Genomic DNA, 22,955 nt, shown 5'->3' on the forward strand with positions numbered 1-22,955 from the left:
TTTTGGACTCAAGAAAATTGGTTAATTTAAATTTGAATATTAATTTAAACTTCCAAAAACTTATCAAAAATAAGACCTATTGGGAACTATCACTACTGACCTTTTTGGTAGAAACAGGGTCTAGAATGAAGGAGATGGTCAAACCCCCTTATTCCTACTCAGACCCCATGGAGAGGACTGTGGACTGGACTGGGTTTCATACACAAAAGGACTATTAACAAGGGGACTACATCTAGGACTGGCATGGTACGGTTAAGGAAGGCATGCCACAAGAGAAGTAACTGAAGGGATTGGAGACAGGTGGGAGAAGAACGATGTTAGGCGGACAATCATGGGGGACATGTTAATTATTGCCAAATATTTTGAGGGCTGTCAGATAACAAGATCCATGCTCTGTGGCCACAGACCATGGAACTTTGAACAAAGGATGATGATTATTAGAAAGTAAACTGAGCTGCCACAAAATATAATGTAATATATGATAGGTAGTGGGTTTCCTGTCACTGATGGTGCTCTATTTGAGATTACATGCCCACTTTTCAGAAGTGTTGAAGAAAAGTTTGAAGAAGGGGCATTGAAAGCCCATATGAATGTCTCTGTAAGAATTAGGAAAAGGTACCCTCTAGAGGTAGATGCAACTTCAAGCAAACATGCAGTTAGACGAATTTCAGCCCCCACTTCTCCCTTTTATAGGGCGCAACAATATGTGGCTGTGTCTGTGATATTCCCATGTTCTGTCCCAACAGAAACCAGTTGCAAAAAAGAAAACCATACTGAATAAAAGATTCCTCATAAATCAGGGGGAGGTGAACTGTAGGAACTTTTTGAAAGAGCTTATCCTTAGATGTGTCCTTCCAAAAGCAGAAATAATTTGGGCCCTTTCCTTTGTGATTAAACTCACAACACCACATCACTGAAATGTATAAAGGGTACTGTCATGTGCAGAATTTGCTTTAAAAGTTGTGATGCTTTTAGAAAATGTTTGCTGTGGGCTAAATAATATGCTGAGCACTTTGCACAAGTTATCACCTTAATCTCCACAGTAGTAGTATTATACCTGTTTTACAGATGAAGCTTTCCCAAGATCACTTTGCTAGAAAGCAGCAAAGGTGATATTTTATTGAGGTATGCCAAAACCCATGATCTTAATCATAACATAAAATTACCTTTTGTTCTTAAAGAAAAGAAGCAAGGTTATGAAAGCTCTAACTCAGTGTTATGATTCTCTGTTGTAGTAGACCAATTCCAAAACTGAGGTGGTGCATAAGCCAGAATGTGATTACTCTGGTCTGAATATTTGTGTCTGCCCAAAAATTCATATGTTGAAACCCAGTCCCTAATGTAAGGGTATGAAGAGGTGGGCCTTTAGGAGGTGATTAGGTCATGGGAGTGAAGCTCTTATGAATGGGATCAGTGCCCTTATAAAAGAGGCCCCAGGAGATCCCTCATTCTTTCTGCCATGTGAGGACACAGCAAGAAGGCACTAGACACTGAATCTGCCGGTGCCTTGATCTTGGCCTCCCCAGTCTCAAAACTGTGAGAAAAAAATATTTGTTGCTTATAAGTCACCCAACTTTTGGTATTTCGCTATAGCACGTTAATGGACTAAGACTGATGTACATACCAAGTGACAAATCAACTTTCCTGACTGTCTCTCTGAGAATCCTATCACTCAGGCTTTAATTTATGTTCCTCTACAACATTCAACTGAAGAAATGTAGAGGAGACTTTCAGAAAATCTGTTTGCACTGTTGCACTGACCTATAGGTCAGTTCGAATCTTACCTCCTCTCTGAAGCTTTAGCTAGATTACAACACCTGAAGTCATTTCTCCCTCCATGGACTTCTTCAGCATTTGTGATTGATACAGTTGACTTGGCAACATATCAATACAGCTATGTGAAAAAATTTTCATTTGAAATTTGAACTGGGCATTTAATTTTTGCATTGTTTAAATGTCAGTGTGTTTATTTCTCATCTCCCCAGCTAAGTAGCAAGCTCCCTGAGGGCAGAGATCATGGCTTATACTTTAGAAACTGCCTCAACCGTGCCTTGCACAGGAGTCAATATTCCTTCTACACTGTTCAATGATTTTACAATGATTTCAATGCAGTATGCATACTGAACCAAGTCAAATTCTAAGCATGTTTTAGATTTAGAATGTGTTTTTCAGGAGCCCCTGCTCAGTAAGTGTTTTTGTCATTGTATCTTCTTTGGGAATTCTGTAATTAGGGATCTAAAGCTCTTAATTATCAACTCCAATGGTTTTTCCTCCCCCTTCCTCTAACTAAAGTCTCAGATTGAAGTGTTTATTTTCTTCAGCAGCATCTTTAAACTCTCTCTGATGTGGGCTGCCCCTCCCTTTTTGTTCTTAGGTGACGACCCACCCTATTCTTGCTATAAGCCTATCCATTAACTCCTTCTGAAAGGTAACAGAAAAAAATAGTGTAATTTAGGACTTTGGAGTCAGATTTAGGTAAAATCTTATCTCCATTTGGGAAAGTTATTGAGCATTGTAGGTCTCCATTTTCCAATCCATAAAATATAGAGAAGCATATCCATCTCATAGGATTTATCTAAGGACAAAACAAATTGGTTAGGTAAAGTATCTGGCCTGGCCCTTGGCCCACAGTAGATAGCAATAAATTTAAGTTTTTCCTCTTTAAAATTTCTTCTCCTTCCCTCCCCTAGATATAGATTTCCCTGTGTGTTCTGTCCCTGAGTGATCTCATGCATTTTACTCTCCCTGAAAATTATCCTAACTCTGGATTAGAGTTTTAAGTTCTGAGGACTAATAAAGTTTTGTCCCTGGATTTTCAAAAATGAATATGTTCTAGGCTTACAGAATATCTGTCATCTTTCCCTATCTCCCCCCTCCTTAAAACAACTGCATTCTGCTAATAGGGCCACAGGCACTCGGGAGCAAAAGGTAAGCCGCCGCTATCTGGCCACGGAGCCTGTGGAATCTTCTGTGGTACGTCTTGAGTCACCAGCACCATTGCCTCCCATCTGCGTGACTTCTGTGGTTTACCAGACCTCTTCTCACCTTCAGTGTTCCCTACCCAGGTCTTCCTGCTCATTGTCCCTGAATTAAGCTTTCTAAAATCACATCTTAAACTACATCACTCCCCTGCTCCGTGTTCTTTTTTTTTTTTTTTTTTTTTTTTTTTGAGACGGAGTTTTGCTCTTGTTACCCAGGCTGGAGTGCAGTGGCACAATCTCGGCTCACCACAACCTCTGCCTCCTGGGTTCAGGCAATTCTCCTGCCTCAGCCTCCTGAGTAGCTGGGATTACAGGCACGTGCCACCATGCCCAGCTAATTTTTTGTATTTTTAGTAGAGACGGGGTTTCACCATGTTGACCAGGATGGTCTCGAACTCTTGACCTCGTGATCCACCCGCCTCGGCCTCCCAAAGTGCTGGGATTACAGGCATGAGCCACCGCGCCCGGCCCTGTGTTCTTAAACAGTTCTCCATTGCCTATAACTAAGGTCTCAGCAACTTGGTGAGGGCCTCACCTTTGACCCTTGACCTCCTTTTCAGTGTTGTTCCACCATACGATTACTCATCGTGCCAAGAACACACTCTGCTGCATTTGTGTCTTTTGTTCCTGCTGTTTCCTTCTAATGCCTCCAATCTCTCCTTCCTGAACTCTTTCTCATCCTGAAAGACCCAGCTTGAAAGTTGCTGACACCTACTGACAAAACTGGCTCCTTTGAGCTCCCTGCTACCCTACCACTTCTCAAGTTCCTCCCTTGACTTCTATACCCAGACCTCTCCCCAGCTCCTGCTGCAGCGCTGCTTCCCACACTCCACAGAACACTGTAGGTCAGCAGCTTCAAAACAATGTGGTCAGAACACCTTAAAAATTAAAATGTGGAATAAAGTACTGGTAAGCCAATTAATCCCTGAAAGAAAGATCAGAATTTATCCCACACTCTTTTATAAACCTAGGAATGATTTCATTAAGTTAGATTTTCATATGAGGTGCATTTTCATGTTTCTTCTTAGATTTTGCTTTCATTGTAGCACAACATAAAATTTCAGCACACAGGTATAAAACAGCAAAGAGAAAATAAAGACTTTTTTGTTTATTCTTTTGTTTGGTTTTGTTTTAGAAAATAAAGCTTTCTCTTCTAAGTACTCAGTCTTTTTACTTCTTTGATTAGGCGCCATCTAAGATTTACGAGACTCAGCTTTTTATTAAAACTTCCATTTTTCAGCCAGAGAGCCACAGAGAATAAGTTTATGTATTATTAATGTTTAATATGCAATAAGGGATGAATAACATTACAAATACATGCTGAATTTATCAGACAAAGGCCAGCAATCATTACAGATGAGTTATATTAATGATGGCAAATAATATCTATGTGTCCTACTCACTCATGCATCCAATGGCCCTTCCATGCAGTTTCCTGCCTTTTCGGCATGGCATAATTTCACACAGGCACATTATTGCAAAATAACAAAGATGATATGTGTGTTTAGTGTTTTCTTACATATAGTGCAGTTTAGATTAAAAAGTCAATAGAGTGATTATTATTCTTGCTGTAGTATACTCATTAACATATCATGAAACCCAGGGTTCCACAGAAGGTAGTTTGAAAACCTTGCCCTAGTATACTTGCATCCATTCACATAATTTCAGTTATCACTTGCCAAGCCACAAATCGGACATCCTCTAGGAAAATTTTCCTTGCCAATACTAATTTGAACAGTTCTCAATTTTGTATCTCTGCTGCTTCTGGCAGTGCTCAATATGTACTTGTGGAGGAAAAGATGGAAAGGAGGAGAGGAATAGGTTGTCTTAACTAATTCTCACAGCATTTCTGTATGTGTAGTGTCTGTGGTGAAAGTGATACAAGGGAAAGTTCACAAAATCATTTAGCATAAAATTCCTTGTTCAAATCAAACATGAAAAGAGGTTTAATTATTAATGTTAAGGGTCAGTTGCATTAAAGTAGGCTTTTAAGTGAGATTTTGTAAGCAGGCTATGTGCTATTGTTAAGAAACATACTCTGAAATTACCAAAATAGTTACTGATACTAAAATTGTTATTAAAATAATTACTATTATTAAAATAATTACTAAGATAGTAAAATTGTTTTTCAAATAATTATTAATTTAAAAGACCATAGTCTAGATATGTTCTTTTGCTGCATTTGTAATTTTCTAAAGTCCCAATTTACTTTCTGATTTTTCCCCATTTGGGTTTCATTCTTCCTTGTGCCAGAACATCTAGTCTGTTCAATTAAACAGGGCAAGCTGGAGGTTGATGGAATTTTATTAGTTGTTGGTGTCTTATTGTTAATTTTGGTCCTTATGTATGTTTGCCAGCTTTGGGACCTAAATACAACCTGCAGTTGCTCTCTAAATCATAGGGAATCTATAGTTTCTGCCCATGGATTTTATTATTATACATTATAGCAGGTAGGTCATTTTGAAGTAGCTCCTGATAATACCTTGCTATTGTTTTGTGACTAATGTCACTTACTACTTCTTAATAAGGACAGATTATCCTGCTATTAGTGTAGTTTATAGGGTTTGCTTTCAAGAAACTTATGTTTCTCTCTTTTCTTCCTGCCTACCTTGGTGCTCTGATAGTTTCAAAGAAAGCATGGAGAAATCATCATACTCCGACTGGCTAATAAATAACAGCGTTGCTGAGCTGGTTGCTTCAACAGGCCTTCCAGTGAACATCAGTGATGCCTACCAGGATCCGCGCTTTGATGCAGAGGTAAGAGAAGCCCCTCTGGTTGCAGTCTTAAAGTTTAGTTGTCACACTGTGGAAGAAGTTGAAAACACAAAAAGGAACGTTATACAGATCGACAGCAATTCCTGAGTTTTCTGGCAGTTCTTTTGTGTCCTTCCTCTGTGATCTTATTTTTAGCATTGCCCACTGTTGACTCTTAAGTTAGAAGAACTTCCCCAACTCTACCCTGATTTATAGCAAGATGGTTATCCTTAGTCTGATGCTCTTTTATGATTGGGTATATTTTATGTTAAACTATGAACTATTTAATTAAAAAATTGTATATAACAGAGTTATTTCTCAATAGAACCTAAAACAACTACCATATTTATAAAAATTGCTCCCAAGAAATAGTAAATTGGTTGGTGTTATTGTTTAATGTTAATTATCTAGGCACACTGTGTTGATATACAGAATATATTAAAACAATTTTGAAGTTTACATTCTAAGGTAGTGTACAGTGTCATACAGATAAATTCTGATATGATAATGAAATGATAATCTCTATGTACATATGCATACTATACATGTATATATACACATATTGAATATACATATTCATTAAATGAAAAGTTTCCTATTGAAGATTGCCAAGCTGAGCTCTGAAAAGTAGCAGGCTTTTTTTGGTGAGGTAGGGCGAGGAGACATGTGTTTCAGGCAAAGCTGAGCAGGCATGGGGCGTTGGGGAATTGAGATGGTCTAATGTGGCTGAAGGGCCATGATCCGTGGAACTGGAGAGGGAAGCAGGGACTAATCACCAAAAGACTTTGAAAGGCATGTTAAGGAGTTGGAGTATTTGTTCTGTGCAATTAAGAACCATTGAGTTTTAAAGGGAAAGAAGCAAGAGTTATATTTTAGAATGATCACACTGGCTACAAAGCAGGGGATAGGTTAGTAATGATAACATGTAAAGAGTTAACCTTCAACCCTGAGAAGTAGATGTCATCATTCCCATTTTACAGAAATTGAGAGCTGCTTTATGGGTCTGGAGGCAGACGAGGATTCAGTCCTGCTACCTCTCAAACTCCGTAGCCCATACTTTTAATCCTGCCCTGTGCTGTCTCCATTGTCTGTGGCCGGGACACAGTGATGGCAGGGAGGCTGGGGTCCAACTCTAATTTACAACTCAGTCAGATCATCTTTCCAGATCTCTGCAAGAAAATCTTATATTCCCAAACTTAACCACCTCCCTTTTGCTGCCTAGAACTATCTTCCCCAGGCTACATTTTCCATGTATTTTCTATTCCTTCTTCAGGTTAGAAGCTCCTCAGCCCTTACATGAACTCCTAGTCTGGGTTGGGTGCCTTTCCAGCTGCTCCCTTGGCTGTCCTAACACTGACTACCCTCTAGTTCTCCTCAGTTTTGATACATTAAATCTTAACTTTGAGTTACTTCCCCTGGAAAAGTTCACAGTTCAACCTTCTTTAGTTCTCCTCCCATAAAGTAGAACACTACTAACTTGGTTATATGACTGGTGCAGTGAAAATTATTTGAAGATTGAATATTTATATACTTTTGCATTGTGGTTGGGTTAGGACAGATTTTATGTATTTTTGCCTTGTGCTATGTTTCTCTCTTCCTTGAATTTGAACTTATCAGTTCTTTGTTTTTTCTATATCAGTTCATTGCACATGTTTAAATCTCCGCCAAATATATTGTTATATTTTTCATGTCTCTGAACATTGCATAAATTGACTTACTTTTTTTTTCCTGTCAACATTTCGTTACCGGGTTGTGTAAACATGTAATGCATTCATTTATTTGCACTGCTGCAAAGTATTCTGTTATATGAATAAGCCTCATTTTGTTTATCCACTATGGTGTGACTGAATATTTGGATTCAGTGAGTTACTATCACATACACAGCATTGCAAGGACATTCTTGTACATGTCTCTAAGTGCTCAAGTATAGCAGTTTTCCTAGAATTCATATCTAGGAGAACGACCTGCTGGGCGATAAACTGCAAGCATGTTTTCCTTTACCAGGGAATAAAAAATCATTGTTCAATCATCGTTCTTTCTTCTTAAGAAAAATACCACATTTAATAAGCACAATTAATATCTCAAGCATACTTCTTGTTATTACAATATAGTGAGTTTGAATATACCATATTATTTTACTACAGTCAGATTTTTACCATATCCCTTTCTAATTAGTGATAACAGCCATATTACGTTTTCCTCCATGTTCACAGTACAGTCCAATAAGGCAGCCTGTCCTGCTGATTCACGAAAAGAACAATATGGGAGTCTCAAAAGGCAAAAAGGCAACAATTATTTCTGTGGGATTGTTCATAAAAATTTCATGTCCTTATCTAGTGGTGAGAAGCAATGATGTCTGAAGACAGTAGACTGTGGTAGGTTAAGCAGTGACTCTTTCATGAAATCACTTTCTTCTCTATGATAAAATAAAGCATGAACTTAAACTATCATTATTTCTTAGTCCCCCACCTAGATGTTTTCAATCTGCAATGCAGCAAATACTATATTTTAATTGCAAATCTGAAGATGCATTGTATGCTGATTTTTACATGTTCTCTTTGTGTGGTACTGCAATTCAAAGGTACTTTAAATTTTTCTTCTCATGCTGAGAGAAAAAAAACTGGAGAGGAATTAATGCACATAAAGGTGATAGAGAGGTTGGGGATGGAGGAGAGGGGGAGAGAGAGAGAGAGACTGTGTTCTGTCTAAATACAGACATTTAGTAGATATGTCCTACAAATGTCTGTGTGTATGTTGTGTGTATGTACGTGTATGTTGTGTATCATACTAGGTCAAGAGAAACTATTTATCTGCTTATGCTTCCTCTCTCCTCAATTATATTTTCCTCAGGGACAGGTGGCAACTGTTTATTAATAATAAATGAAACAGACTCAAGACTGAGTCATAGGGCTCTCCCAAGAGGCTAAGAGACCTGAACCTTTTCCCCACAATGCCTGATGTAAGATGGTATAGATCATAAGATAAAGACAACCATTTTAGGTAATATTTTTTCATTAGTGTGTTAAGTATTTCCCTCAAGATAAAAAAATATATATATCAGACAAAATGAAATTGCTTCATACTTTCACCCCACTGTAACTATCCAATGAGCTCTTGCTGCCCATTGCACAGATAAAACAAGACCATGGCATTGCAATAAAGGAAGAGTTTAATAGACATGAGGCCGGCCACACCATATGTGAAATGGAGTTATTACTCAAATCAATCTCCCCAAGAATGTGGGGGCTAGAGTTTTTCAAAAATAGTTTGCAGGATGGGGTGGGAGTAGCTAGGCAATGGGTGCTTGCTTCTGATTGATTGGGGGTGTAATCATAGGCGTGTGGGAAATGGTCCTCATGCATGCTAAGTTGCTTCTGGTTAGGGCCACAGGAGCAGTTGGTAGGTCCAAGTGGAGCCACTGGTCTCCTCAGACATGCCAGAAAACCTGAAAATATATCTCAAAAGGCCAATCTTAGGTTCTAGGATAGTGATTCTATCTGCAAGAGTAATTGGGGAAGTTGCATATCTTGTGACCTCCAGAATAATGGCTGACAATCATTTATGTCTCCACCTTAGCAGAATTCAGTCTCCTCTTTCCTCCTAGCCTGGTGCTCTCTCATTAGCTTTACAAAGACAACTGAGTTTTGGAGAAACAAGAGCTATAATCATTTAAACTATCAACTAAATGTCTTCCAAAGTTAGCGTGAGCAAAGCCCAGAAATAATTAAGAGCAGCTTGAAGGACACAGACAAGATGGAGGTTAGCCAGATCAGAACTCCTTCACTGCCATAATTTTCTCTCACTGTTAAAATTTCTGCAAAGGTGACTTCACCACCATTAAAAATGATTCTAGAATCATCGTAGAGACAGGAAACACCTTTTAGAATTATACTATCTTCCTCCAAAGGTCTGAGTCCTTTCTTGAGTGTGGTGCATAAGTCCATCTTTTCTCCTACTAATCATAACTGAATAGTTATTTGTCAGTGGTATAATATTAAGAAACATTTCTTAAATCCAAGGTTAATTGGTAATTGTTATCTGCCCTGAAAAAAGTGTTTGCTTTTTTGTTCCCTGCACTGACTTCTCTGAATAGTCTAAGGTTTGTTCACAAGAAAGATAATTTGCAGAGAAGTAGCATGGGGAATCCTTTTCAGAGGACTTCCTCTATTTCCAACAATTTTTCTCAACGTAAGTGTACTTCATGGATTTAAATTTACCAGCAACACAATTATTCTGAGCACTAATGATTCAAGGTTTTTTTTTTTGTTTCTTAGCTCAGCTAATCTGGATTCTAGTCTCATGACAAGGAAGAATTAGGCACATGGAAACATTGAAAGGTGAAGAGGACAGAATTTATTAAGTGAAAATAAAGCTTTCAGCAAAGAGAGAGGGGTCCTGCAGGCAGGTTTCCACCTCACAAATTGAACCAGGACCACCACACATGAGTTGAAGAGGCCAGGCTCCTCCTTGCATAAGGTGTGAATTCCTGGTGGCTCCACCCCATTCCCCCAGTGTATGTGGCCCTCCAGTCTGCTGCAGGCATGCAGACAAGCCCCTGTGCAGGTTCCCTTATCTGCACAAAACAACTGGTGTAAATACTCGTGAGGTGGGTCACAGATTCTCCAGGGACCGCTCCCTCTCTGCCTAGGCACTTGTCTGCCTCTTGCCTCTACCATTCCTTCTCTGAAGAGGTACATCTAATTGGCATTAGAATAGGGACAAAGACTGATCTCAACTGCTTCTTGCTGACAGGGGCACTGTTTTGGGAAGATGGCAGTCAGATCTCCCTCAGATGCCTATCTAAGGGTCTTCAGTGAAAGGGAGCCATTTTCTGAGGTTCTGGTTGCAGGACCGTTTGGAGTTCAATGGTCTAAAGGGGAGAGATGAACCGGGTTATTAGAAGATGTATCAAAATGAAACAAAAGTGGGGGGTAAGGATAGCTCAAAACTCCTAAGGCTGCTGGCATGCCCAGATAACTAGTGGCTATAGTTATGCCTACTAAGATTTGAGTGCATGCGGCTTGGATTTGGTTAGCTTTCTTGGTATAATTTTCTTAAAAAAGGAAACCTCCAGGTAATGGGCACCCTATTTACTCCTATAACCTGGCAGAATTTACAGGATAACTTCCCAGAACTAGAATTTTGATCCCGATTTTTACATTACCCTTCCCTTTTGTTTCTTCTTAGCTGCAGCCAGAGATCACTGGTTGGTTCACAGGAATAAGCAAGGTTAGTCTAAAATGCAGACAAAAACATAAACACAACTGAGACTAGAATATAACGACAAGTGTATGATAAGTTCTGAAACATGATTTTTCTCTCTCCAGCCCTCATTTTTGTTAAAAACAAATCATGATAGGACTGAGTTGTTTGCACAGTAAACTTTAGCCTTATATTTGGCCTGATTATTGGCATAAAGTGCAGCAAGGATAATTATTTTCACATAGGCCTTTTAAATTGGCTTTGAAGGAACTCTGTTCCACAAGGAATCTCAGATAAGAACTTCTAAAGCCAAGCCCAACCATAGGTTTGTATACTCAACTATCTATGAGTTAGGTAAATTCCTAACTTCTTCAGGTCCCAGGAATATGGGGTTCTTGTGCCTATTAGAAAGTGACATTCTTTACTCAACACAGGTTAGAAACCCTGTACGGGAACTGTAGACAAGGTATGAGGCCAGTTTCCCAAGGGGCTTTTATTGTCTCTGCAAGTCAAGCTTGATTCCCTAAAGGAGAGCATGTCATTCCAGTCAAAGCCTAGATAAAAGAACCAGTTTATTTAATTGCATCCTGTTGCAAAAGAAAATAGGTTCTTACTGCACTGATGCAAATAACTGTATTGCCATGAGTTAAGAATACTTTTGGCAGGCCAAGGCGGGTAGATCACAAGTTCAGGAGTTTGAGACCAGCCTGGCCAACATGGTGAAACCCCGTCTCTACTAAACATACAAAAAATTAGGCAGACGTGGTTTCATGCACCTGTAATCCCAGCTACTCGTGAGGCTGAGGCAGGACTGTAAATAGCTCAAAATAAAAGTTTCCTTGACTCTGGAAAACAAGGACGAACAATGTTTTAAGCAAAAATTAAAAAAGATTACTTCGGTTTTCTATTAGTTCAGTCCATTTAATTAACTCTTGTTCTGTTTGACATTCATGAATACTTCAGCTCTTCATGAGTTCTGTACATTTTTCCTTTAGTCCAATGCATGGTCTCCAAAGTTAACAGAAACCTGCATTTGAGATCACCTGTCAATGTTCTACAGCTGATTATAAAACATCTTTCGAAGAGGATCAAAACAAGACAATAATTGTCTGTGAATAGCAAAATGTCCAGGGTTGTTAAAGTTAAAAACAAAATTGACAAAGAAATTTGGTTACTTCTGTGGTTTACAATAACTTAACATAATATCCTTAATTATGATGATAGTATATACTCAGACATTAGAATTGTAGAAATCCCATACAAGTTTGGAACATATTTTAATGTTATTCACTGAAATATAACCTGAAGAAAATTAAGCATCATTTTGGCAATTCCATTTATCTAAACATGTTGAATAATACTGTTTACCTCTCTTTTGGATGCTCCAGGGGCCCTCTTTAACATCCAAAAGCTAAGAGTCAGGAAAGATAACCTTGAAACTGCAATTTGATTTTTGGAAGCCTGTTAAATGTGTTTGAGATTTAGAACACTTGATATTATGAAATACAATTCTGGATTACCATAAGCTATTTATTTAGCCAAAATGATGACTCAAAAAAATTTTTAAGGCAAAAACCTCTCATTATCCTCTATCATTACATGAAAATCTTATTCAAGAGAAAGAAAGCCAAATTTTACCATTACATTATCTACTATTAATGTAAACTCAATTTTCTAATGAAATCTTACAGACACTTCTATCCAATCTTAACCAGTTTAACCATGAGGTAAGATTCCTGTAAACCTTTTATAACCCCTGCAAATTTTGCTAAAAAGAATCTTGTTGTGCTTTTATTTCAATGTGCAGTTTATAGAAAAAACCATATCATACCCTTGTGAATTTAGTTAATATGTTCATGCACAAAATTCCTTTTGCAAGATTAATTTTTTACAGTCATTCCACAACTTCTTTAAACCCCTAGGCAAAATTTTAAATTTCCATGCCTTATAAAATTCTTTTGCTAAAAACACATTTTACACACCATTTCTTACACACCTTGCATGTAAATCCATTTTCAGTGGTCTCAATTACATGTTATAATGGTAACCCTTAATAGTTTTTAACATTAATATAAATCCTAAGTAAGTTGCTTTAATTATGTACTAGGTGCCAATAAAGTTTGACTCCTTCCAGCATAGTTAATGATGTGGTTAATTTCACATATCCCCATGCCTTATCAAGTTGTAAAGCAGGCAAGTAGAACAGTTCTCAAAGGTCAAAGAAGCAGTTTATGACCTTAAAACATTTAGCAAACCTAGTATCTGACTTGCATAATTTTGACCACCTATTTACATTTTGATGACATTTGCAGTTTACCATTAATCTTTAAGACTGTTGTTATTTCTCAAAGAGTAAAGTCACATGAACTAAAAGGTATTACTGCTTTTATCTTTTTTTAAAAAAAATTATCTAAGTGCTTATTTTTCTTCAAGCTAATTAGAGCACTTTTCTATATAAACATAAGACACGTAACACATATATGATTACACAGACAGACAAAAAAATCCAGTAGTTGTAAGATTTTTTCATTTGTCAATCTAATTGGATTATTGGCTGCTGGGTGGAGCCCTTTAAGAGCAAGGCTAGGAAAGCATGCATTTTCTAGGGCCTAACAAACAGGTATGACTGGAAAACAAAAACAGATTTTGAGAGGGATCTATCTGCCTCTAATATCTGGGGTTGCATGAGGAAAACAGAGGTTTCTAACAAAATGGGATCTGTGGTGCCTTTTCTGTTTTTCCCAAGGAGTCCCAAGCCATCAGAAATTAATTTAGGGCCTCTCATGCGTGCATTAAGAGTGAGACAAAATGGAGAAAAATATTTCAGTCAATTGAGAAGAAACTTCTTCAAGAAAAGTAAAATTCAAGAAGAGAAAAAAACCATAAAGGTCCTTTAAACATACTTGGGTATCCACTTTTAATTAAGTTGAGCACTCCTTAAGAAAGTCCTTTTAAGTCCCTTATTACCTGACTTTAGCCATGCCAAACAGCCAATATTTCTGGTTTTTGAACCTTACCAAAGGTAACCTCACAGGTGAAACCAACAAGCCTCAATTAAGATTAGAACTTAACCATGGGTGTACAAAGTATTTTCAAAGGGGGAAGTAAGGAGAAGCAGTTTTTATAATATCTAGAATGTTTAACAGTAGCTCAGAGAAGGGAAGATTTTAGAAGGGAAGCTAGAAGTTGTCTATGGAGGGGAAGGGAATCAGAAATGGTAGAAATCACACAGCTATTAACTTGAAAGTACTCATTCTCCAAGCCAGGATTGAACCTTAGCCACCATTGTAAAATGTCAGAGATTAAAACAAAGTACTGCCATATGGTTACAGGTCATGCTCCCAAGGACATAAAATAAGATGCAGGCCTGCAGCCAAGTTTGTTACTGACCAGTTTGCTGGGATGACTTGAAAAGTGGACTTATGGGGTCCTACACCTGCATCCTATCCTAAAGTACTCCTCTTTCTGATAGAACCGTACAGAAAGACATGCAAAGCATACCAGATTGGCTACAGCTTAAGACCAACCTCATAAATCCTTTTTCATTAATCAAAACTTTATAGAGAATATGAACAATGATCCTTACCATTCCTTTTACCAGTTTGCATAGTAAGGGAGGGACCAAAAGTCTGACTGGTAAAAAAACTTTTACCCTTTTACTGGCATGTCAGGCTTCTGGGTTCCCTTCCTCTGAGCTCTATTCTAAGCCAAGCAGCTTAGGGTTTGGGAAATTAACTTTTCCCAGTTTGGACGAGGCATCCAAGGAAAGTATCCTGTAGTATGGGGACACAATTACCTCTCTGTGAGGAGAGGACAGAGGAGGAAAAAGGAAAAAGGAAGGCGTTTTCTCAAAGGAGCCCCCAGGCCTCAGGATACGTTTGAGAGAGATACAGACTAAAGATGAATGGTTACCCAGCCAGGAAGAGGGGATAAGGTATCCCTAATTCCTTTCTCTTCCCAGCAAATAGGGGGTACATGAGGGAGAGAAAGAAGAGGTGTTTCTTTTCTTTCTTCTGCCCTTATATCCCCAAGTCTTGGTGACCTTGACAGGGTGGTACCCATGGGTGTCAGCGCAGCTTCTACCCATGTTAACAGAGGGGCCTAGAGGGTGGAAATATCTGTACTCACCCATGTGCACCCTGTCCCCCCTGTTGACATAAGCTTTGAGTTCCTTAAACCTTGACAGACTGTAGCCAGCGGCTGGCTGCTGCCTCCTTTTCATAAGCTGAATGCTAAGGTTAAGCTGAGGAGCTGAGTTCTCCTCAAAAAAGCGAGAGAAAAAGGGTGTCTTGTGAATTCGGGTCCTGGCCTAACAAGATGCTTTCCAAAATTAAAAAAAAAAAAAAACCCTCTTGCATAAAGCTCCCTATATCTGCAAGGCTGTGTTAACAGCTAACAGAGTGGAGAAAAGAAAGAAAAAAAGAATTTAAGTGAAAGGCTGGGAAGATGGCTGAGGAAGAAACCTCTTATTCTTATGCAAATGAATTTCTCCATCAGAAAGAGAGACCTTTTATTGCTGTCTCCTCCCTGGGGCATTGACTGAGCTGGACCCCTTGGCCAGGCTAGGGGAAGACTCTGCACATACCTGGCAGGGAATGCTGCTCAGCTAGCCACCCAGGCTCAGGCCATGTGCCCCAGAAAGGAGAGGAGTGGGGCAGGGAGCTGCCACTCACCCATTTGTCCTGTGCACAAGCCTGCCACCATTTGGGTGAGGGTAGAACACCCCTAATATTGTAAAAGAAAAGATAGGTCCCAATACATTCCCCCCAAAAAGAAGGAAAATTCCATAGAAAAGACTGGGTTGGACTGAGGCTGACATTCCCAACTTCTGAGAATAATGGGGCAGGGAAAGAGGCATAGTTTCCCCGGCCTTCAGAAAAAGTCTGAGGACAGGAAAGCTCAGAAAGAAAAGTGAGAGATATGTTTGGGTTCAAATTTTACTCACCCTTCTGACAACTCCCCATACAGGCCACCAAAATGATGCAGGATTTTTTTGCTCCATAGCTGAGCTAATCTGTGTTCTTGTCTCATAACCAGGAAGAATTAGGAAGGCACATCGAAGGGTGAGGAGAGTGGAATTTATTAAGTGATTTGAAAGCTCTCAGCAAAGAGAAGGGGTACTGCAAGCAGGTTTTCACCTCCCAAATTGAATACCAGGGCCACCACACACCACCTGAAGAGGCCAGGCTCCTCCCCTGCATTAGGCATAAATTTCTGGTTGCTCCACACGATCCCCCTAGTCCATGTGGGCCTCCAGTCTGCTGCAGCATGCCCAGGTAAGCCCCCAGTGCAGGTTCCTTATCTGCACAAAATAACTGGTGTAAACACTTGTGGGGCAGGTTGGAAATTGTATAGAGATCCTTCCCTATCTGTCTAGGCCTTTGTCTGCCTCCTGCCTCTATCACTAATATCTATTCTAAATTTCTCAATGGCTCAGTGGCTAATTCTGGCAACATGAATTCTCTTTACTGATCCCAATTCATCAGATAATTAAAACACACACACACACACACACACACACACACACACACACATACACACACACACATACACATATATATGGGAGTTTATTGAGGACTATTAACTCACATGATCACAAGGTCCTACAATAGGCTGTCTGCAAGCTAAGGACAAGCAAGACAGTCCAAGTCCCAAAGCTGAAGAACTTGCAGTCCAATGTTTGAGGGCAGGAAGCAACGAGCATGAGAGAAAGATGTAGGCTGGGAGGCTAAGCCAGTCTGACCTTTTCATGTTTTTTCTGCCTGCTTTACATTCTAGCTGTGCTGGTAGCTGACTAGATAGTGACCACCCAGATTAAGGGTGTGTTTGCCTTTCCCAGACCACTGACTCAAATGTTAATCTCCTTTGGCAACACCTTCACAGACATACCCAGGATCAATATTTTGCATCCTTCAATCCAATCAAGTTGATACTCAGTATTAACCATCCCACTACTGATCACTAGTTTCAGGGTTTTTCTATCTATGGGGAGATTGCCTTTCCTTGGCACTGGTTGTAGCCAATTATTATTTTAGAGACGGTTTAACAACCACCTGACCTGGTCACCTGACATTCATGGAGGTGGAGGGGGGTGGGGCTCTCCTGCCCTGCTCCTGACTAGCTACCTACTGTAATACCTCTACTGCCCAAGCCTATGCAACCCACCAATTCTTACAGTGTATAGCTAAAGCCAGTTACACTTGTATATTTCAAACAGAGCCCTGGTGACTAGATTTAAAATCCCTGTATCAGTTAAAGTAATAGATACCCTTCAAAATTTCTGTGGTTTAATATAATATATGTTTAGTTTTTGTTCATGTTAAGCCCAAATGTGTTTTCCTGACGAGTGTCAGTGGGATAGGGAGGTGTTCCATATTATGTCAATGAAATATTTCAGCAAAAACTTATGAATGACTTGCCCCATAAACCATATTGTGAATTCTTCAGATTGATGACTGCTGGTGCCGACCCCAATACATCCACTTGTGTGCATTTGATAGTTTCTTCTTCAATTTGGACTAGCATAGGAAGCTTGTCAGTTTGGGAATTTATGACGCCAGTGGCTATTTTCTGTTAGTAAGAGATAATTTACTCTATCAAGCTTTGCTTTAGGCATACAGTTGTATAAAGGGAAACTAGATTTCCAACTTTTATGTCTTTCCTATCTTGATATAATTCATGGAAGTCCTTAGAAACTCTGCCCAAAAATATGCAGCAAGAGAATGATCCTTATTTTGGAAACCTCAGTTTTGAAACTGTCGGTGCTCCTTTTGATAGAAGCTACAAAGGGATGTCTTTAATGTGATGTAAACACCATCCCAGCTGCTGTCAGATGCCTGCTGAGAGGGCTATGGGGCAAGTAATCATAGTTGTTTACCTGCTGGATGTTCTCTTAGTGATTGTCTTAAATATTTAATGGAGTTCCCTCCTTGTGGTGAATAGGGCAGACTTAGCAGGCAAGCCACAGTGATTACTTGCCTTCTGAATGCCTGTTTGAGTTGACTGTCAAAAGTGGCACTTGCTGGGCTTGATAGTATGCATTGTTTTAAAGCCAAACTCTTTGGCTTATGGGTAGAAAAATTATGACAAAAGATTATGTAAGATTTCACAGAACCAGAGCTAAGTTTCTGAGCTTTGAATTCTGCGACCTTATGAAAATTGCTGTTTATTCTGTTACAACATTCTATGAAAAGAATGTAAGACAGAAAAGACCTATTCAATATAATATTATATTTGTAGTAGTACAAGGAACCCTCATGTTCGTGGGTCATCTGTTTACTGGTTTTGTAGTTTTATCAGTCATCTGCTCCATGGGAACAGGGTATCCATGTCTGTTTCTAAAGACATTGTCAGGATTATTATGAATATTAATTTTCTATTGCAGCAAAACAGGTCACTACCAACTCAGCACTTAAGACAACACCCAATTATTATTATTATTGTTTTTGTGGATGGAGTCTCGCTATGTCATCCAGGTTGGAGTGTAGTAGCACATTCTCGGCTCACTGCAACCTCTGCCTCCTGGGTTAAAGCGATTGTTCTGCCCCAGTCTCCTGAATAACTGAGATTACAGGCATGTACCTCCATGCCCAGCTAATTTTTTGTATTTTTAACAGAGACAGGGTTTCACCATGTTGGCCACGCTGGTCTTAAACTCCTGACCTCAAGTGATCCGGCTGCCTCGGCTTCCCAAAGTGCTAAGGTTACAGGCGTGAGCCACCGTGCCCGACCCAAACAACACCTGATTATTATCTCACAGTTTCTGTGGGTCAGAAGTCTGGGCATGGCATTGCTGGGTTCTCTGCTCAGGGTCTCACAAGGCTGAAATTAAGGGGTTGGTCCTGTGGAATCCTTATTTGGATCGTGGTGTTCTTTTTAAAGCTCATTCAGGTTGTTGAGAGAATTGAGTTCCTTGTAGTTGTAGATTGAGGCTCTCATTTTTCTGCTGGCCATGGCCCAGGGTTTCTGTCAGCTTCCAGAGATGGCCCTTGAGTCCTAGCATGGGGCCCCCTCATCACATGGCAACTTACTTCTTCAAAGCCAGTTGGAGAATTTCATGCCAGTTGGCTGTGACAGAAGCTTACATAATATCCAGAGTGGCTTATATAATCTCAGGAGTGATTATTTCATCGTCTTTGCCATGTAATGTAACATCACCAGGGAAGTGACTGTCCTATCATATTCACAGGCCCAGTCCACACTCAAGGGAAGAGATTATTCAAGATATGTAGAAGGCCAGAGTTGGGGGTGGTGGCAGGTGGGATTCTTAGAGGCCATCTTCGAATTTTGCCTCTCATACCCTAATAAAGACTAAAATTTAGTCCATGCAAAATGCCTATCCCATGAAGCAATCTATATATCCTGATATTTTTAAATGTCTACAAGAAAAACGTAAACCACAGAGAAGTATGTTTAAAATAATGTATACAAGTACGTATAAAATAATAGATGTGGTTGTATATATATATAAACAGTATATGCATGTTTTTAATAGAAACTTTAAGCTTAACATGTCTAAAGCACAGATCAGTCTCCTTCCCCCCAAGCCTGCCCCTCTATATGTTTCCATATCTTTATTGAGGCCACATCATCCTACATGATGCTTATGTCAAAAAAGTTAGGCATGATTCTCCCTGTCTCTCATGTCGAACATGAATTCATCAGGAAGTTCAATTGTGTAATTTATCCAGAATCTGACCACTTCTTACTACTAGCTGCTACCACTGAGATCCAAGCTACCATCATCCCTGGACTAATTCATGTACAAATCCTCTTAAACTGCCCCTCTCCTTTCACTTTTCCCCTCTATACTCTTTTCTCAACACAATAGTTAGAGCCATTAAATTTTAAGTTATATTACAACTCTGCTCACACAGTCTTCAGTATCTCCTTATTTCACCGAAGTAAAAGCCAAATTTGCAATTCTCTCAGATATCTACAATGCCATACGCCATCTGGCACCCTATCATCCACCTCCATCCCTTACTCATACTGTGCGAGCCACACTAGTCTCCTTGTTCCTACAACATGCTGCTCACACGCCGACCTCAGGGAATTTGCACTGGCTACTCTCTCAGCTGAAATGCTCTTCCCCCAAGAGCTGTATGGCTCATATCTTCTCCTCTTTAAGACCATTGTTCAAATGTTACCTGGCAGGTGAGTCCTGATACTCTTGGTAGTCCTTACCCCTCTTATCATGCTCTTTTTCTTTTTCCAGTCATCTTAACATCTTCTAACATACAATTTATTCATTTATTTTCGTATTGTTTACCATCTCTCTTCTATCACTAAAATGTAAGCCCTATGAAGGTGAGGATTTTGTTGTTTTTTTCCACTGATATATCCCCAATGTCTAGAACAATGTTTAGTACATAATAACATTCTTGTTGAATATTGTTCAATGTTGTTGAATATATTATCTATGTGTAATTTATGAATATGCTTTATGTCATGAAATATATATTGACATATGAACTTACTACATATTTATAGGAAAAGGTGAGGAAGGACTTGTACCAACCTGTTAATGGTAGCTATTTCTAAAGATGGCAGAATTAGAGCTTTTGATTTTATTTTTGCTTTAAATTTTTCATGTGTTCATATTATTTTTATAATCATGAAAAATTTTAAAGATGTGCTAAAATCTTAGACTCTCTCTATATTATATGAAATTATGTTGTACCAAGTTGTTGTGAGTTCTCTTAAAGTTATAAACAATTATCTAAAACCATGATTGAAATGATACAAGATCTAAACAAGTCAACTTGTCTTGCTGTATCTTTGGGGAATTCAGATGGATTATTTTCTGTTCACCTTTGCCTTTGTTTCTTGGGATTTATTCCAACTAGGAGCTTTGTCTGAGACTGTCCCAACAGCATGTACAAAAACTGCATTTGCAAATGACCTGCTCTTGTATTAGGTGACTTCTTGGAATGTGTACTCTATTTACAAATATCTTCACCATTACAATCATTCTGTCTTTGCTTTCAACTGGCATTGTGCCTCTGAATTCAACTTTCTGTCATTAGTTGCACTCTAGTATATCATCTATGACACTTTCTACCCTTCTTATTAGATTCAGAGAACACATTAAAACAAATACACTAAAGCAAAACAAGTCATTATTTAGTCAGTCTAAGGTATTATGTTGTATTGTTTAATTTAGTATTTCCTTACATTTGTATAGTTTTGGAGAGAATATTCAGAGCCATTACATGCAACATTTGCTTTTTGCCTGCAATAAAAATGAACACTTGGACTCAACATGTAAATAGTAAAGGTTCATTCAGCAAAGGGAATGTGAGAAATTAACTAAAAAGTGGGTAGGCCTTATGCATGGATGGATTTTGTGGTCCATTTATTTGTTAAAAATTCAGGAGAGGTGGAAAACCCATTGGCACCTAGATCTCCTCTGCCATGGAAGGCCAATGCCCAGAGTTATACAGTTAACACTAAGGTGGTGTTATCTGAACTCTGTAGCTCTTCAGTCCCATGCAGTTCTTCCATGTAAAGTTTCTCCTGATTTTTTTAAAGCATATTATAGACATCTCAGTAGTACTTACCCTTGTCATGTAGCACTTAAGGATATTGGGGCTCCAGGCTCAGATTCTCTGACTTAGAGCATTAAAGCCCATTTTGCCTGTCAGATCTTTGTGGTGGAGCACACCTGCACTCCCATTCAGTGGCTACTGATAGCTAGCCTGGCAGGACAAGTCATTCTCTATTTTCTGTAACACCTGCTGATCTATCAATTATGCTTCTGTTACAAAGAGAAATGTGCAAAATTGAAAACATTAAGAGACAAAGCTCTGTGTATCAGCTGAAATGGCTTTGCTCTTGCCAAGCTTTTCTGTTTCTGTTACTTAGTGTGAACCAGTTTGAGAACCTTTCCTGAGAAGAAGGGTAGATTGGACAGTGGACATAAGAATTACAGATGAGCAGGAGGAGAATGAAGGTTAAGGGTTAGGGGGATTACTAAGACTTAAATAAAATATAGAATGGGGTAGCAGTACGTAGTGAAAACAAATACAAGTCCCACAGTTCTAAGAATCCAACATACTTTGCTTCATGGGCAGTGGGGAAAATACTGCAGCTCCAAGCACAATCATCTATTTTATTAGGAATTTAAGGAATTATGTACAGGCACTATTCTACACACTAGGATTGATCCTAGGTGCAGGTAAGGAAGGCCAAACTCAATTCTCTCTCTATTATTTCATGAAAATCAAGGGACTGACTTGGAACATTGGCTCCCTCAGCATGTCCTGTTACTAAAATTTCTCACCAATAGATTATTGCTTTAGATTATTGTTAAAGTTGTACATATCTTTCTAGAGAAAGGAAATACACTAAACATTAATAAATGGTATCATATTATCACCAATTTATTTAACCTATTCTTTGACCACCTTTGCAAGGCTGAAAAATGTAACAAGTTCATGTTGATGGCTCTGAGAGCTGAACCATCTTTAATTAGATCCATTAATTGGAAAGGCCCCATGAGGACAGAAACTAGGTAACATTTTTAAGTAGACATGTATTTAATTGGAAAGAACTAAGCCCTCCCAGAAATAGATTTACTTTAACTGTTGCCTTCTAGAAAGGCTGCTTTGTCTCATGTGGCCTAACTTTTGAGACTCTAACGGTGTGAATGTTAAACCAAGAATGACCAAGCAGGCACCCTGTGGAACAATAGAGCAGATATTTTTTGGCAGGTATTCCTTTCAATATTAGTAATACTTGTATCTGTAAAACTCCTTACAAATTTTGAAACCCTTTCACACACAAAATTTCATAAAACAACTTGGAGGCCGGGCGCGGTGGCTCAAGCCTGTAATCCCAGCACTTTGGGAGGCCGAGGCGGGTGGATCACGAGTTCAAGAGATCGAGACCATCCTGGTCAACAAGGTGAAACCCCGTCTCTACTAAAAATACAAAAAAAAATTAGCTGGGCATGGTGGCGTGTGCCTGTAATCCCAGCTACTCAGGAGGCTGAGGCAGGAGAATTGCCTGAACCCA

General features: G+C 39.1%; 2 protein-coding genes across 5 annotated transcripts in view; one reads left to right on the plus strand and one right to left on the minus strand.

The window, feature by feature from the left end:
• The window catches only part of RBM45 (RNA binding motif protein 45), a 485,504-nt gene that overhangs the window by 224,422 nt on the left and 238,127 nt on the right, over positions 1–22,955 (minus strand). The window lies entirely within an intron of this gene.
• Positions 1–22,955, plus strand: part of PDE11A (phosphodiesterase 11A) — a 385,263-nt gene that overhangs the window by 173,747 nt on the left and 188,561 nt on the right. Inside the window, exon 6 of the mRNA XM_032292833.1 lies at positions 5,606–5,738. Coding sequence (XP_032148724.1) covers positions 5,606–5,738 — 133 coding nt within the window. The remainder of the gene's footprint in view (positions 1–5,605; positions 5,739–22,955) is intronic.

Source organism: Sapajus apella, unplaced genomic scaffold (genome assembly GCF_009761245.1).
Source record: "Sapajus apella isolate SASKATOON/1434 unplaced genomic scaffold, GSC_monkey_1.0 scaffold28, whole genome shotgun sequence".
Lineage (NCBI taxonomy): Eukaryota > Metazoa > Chordata > Mammalia > Primates > Cebidae > Sapajus > Sapajus apella.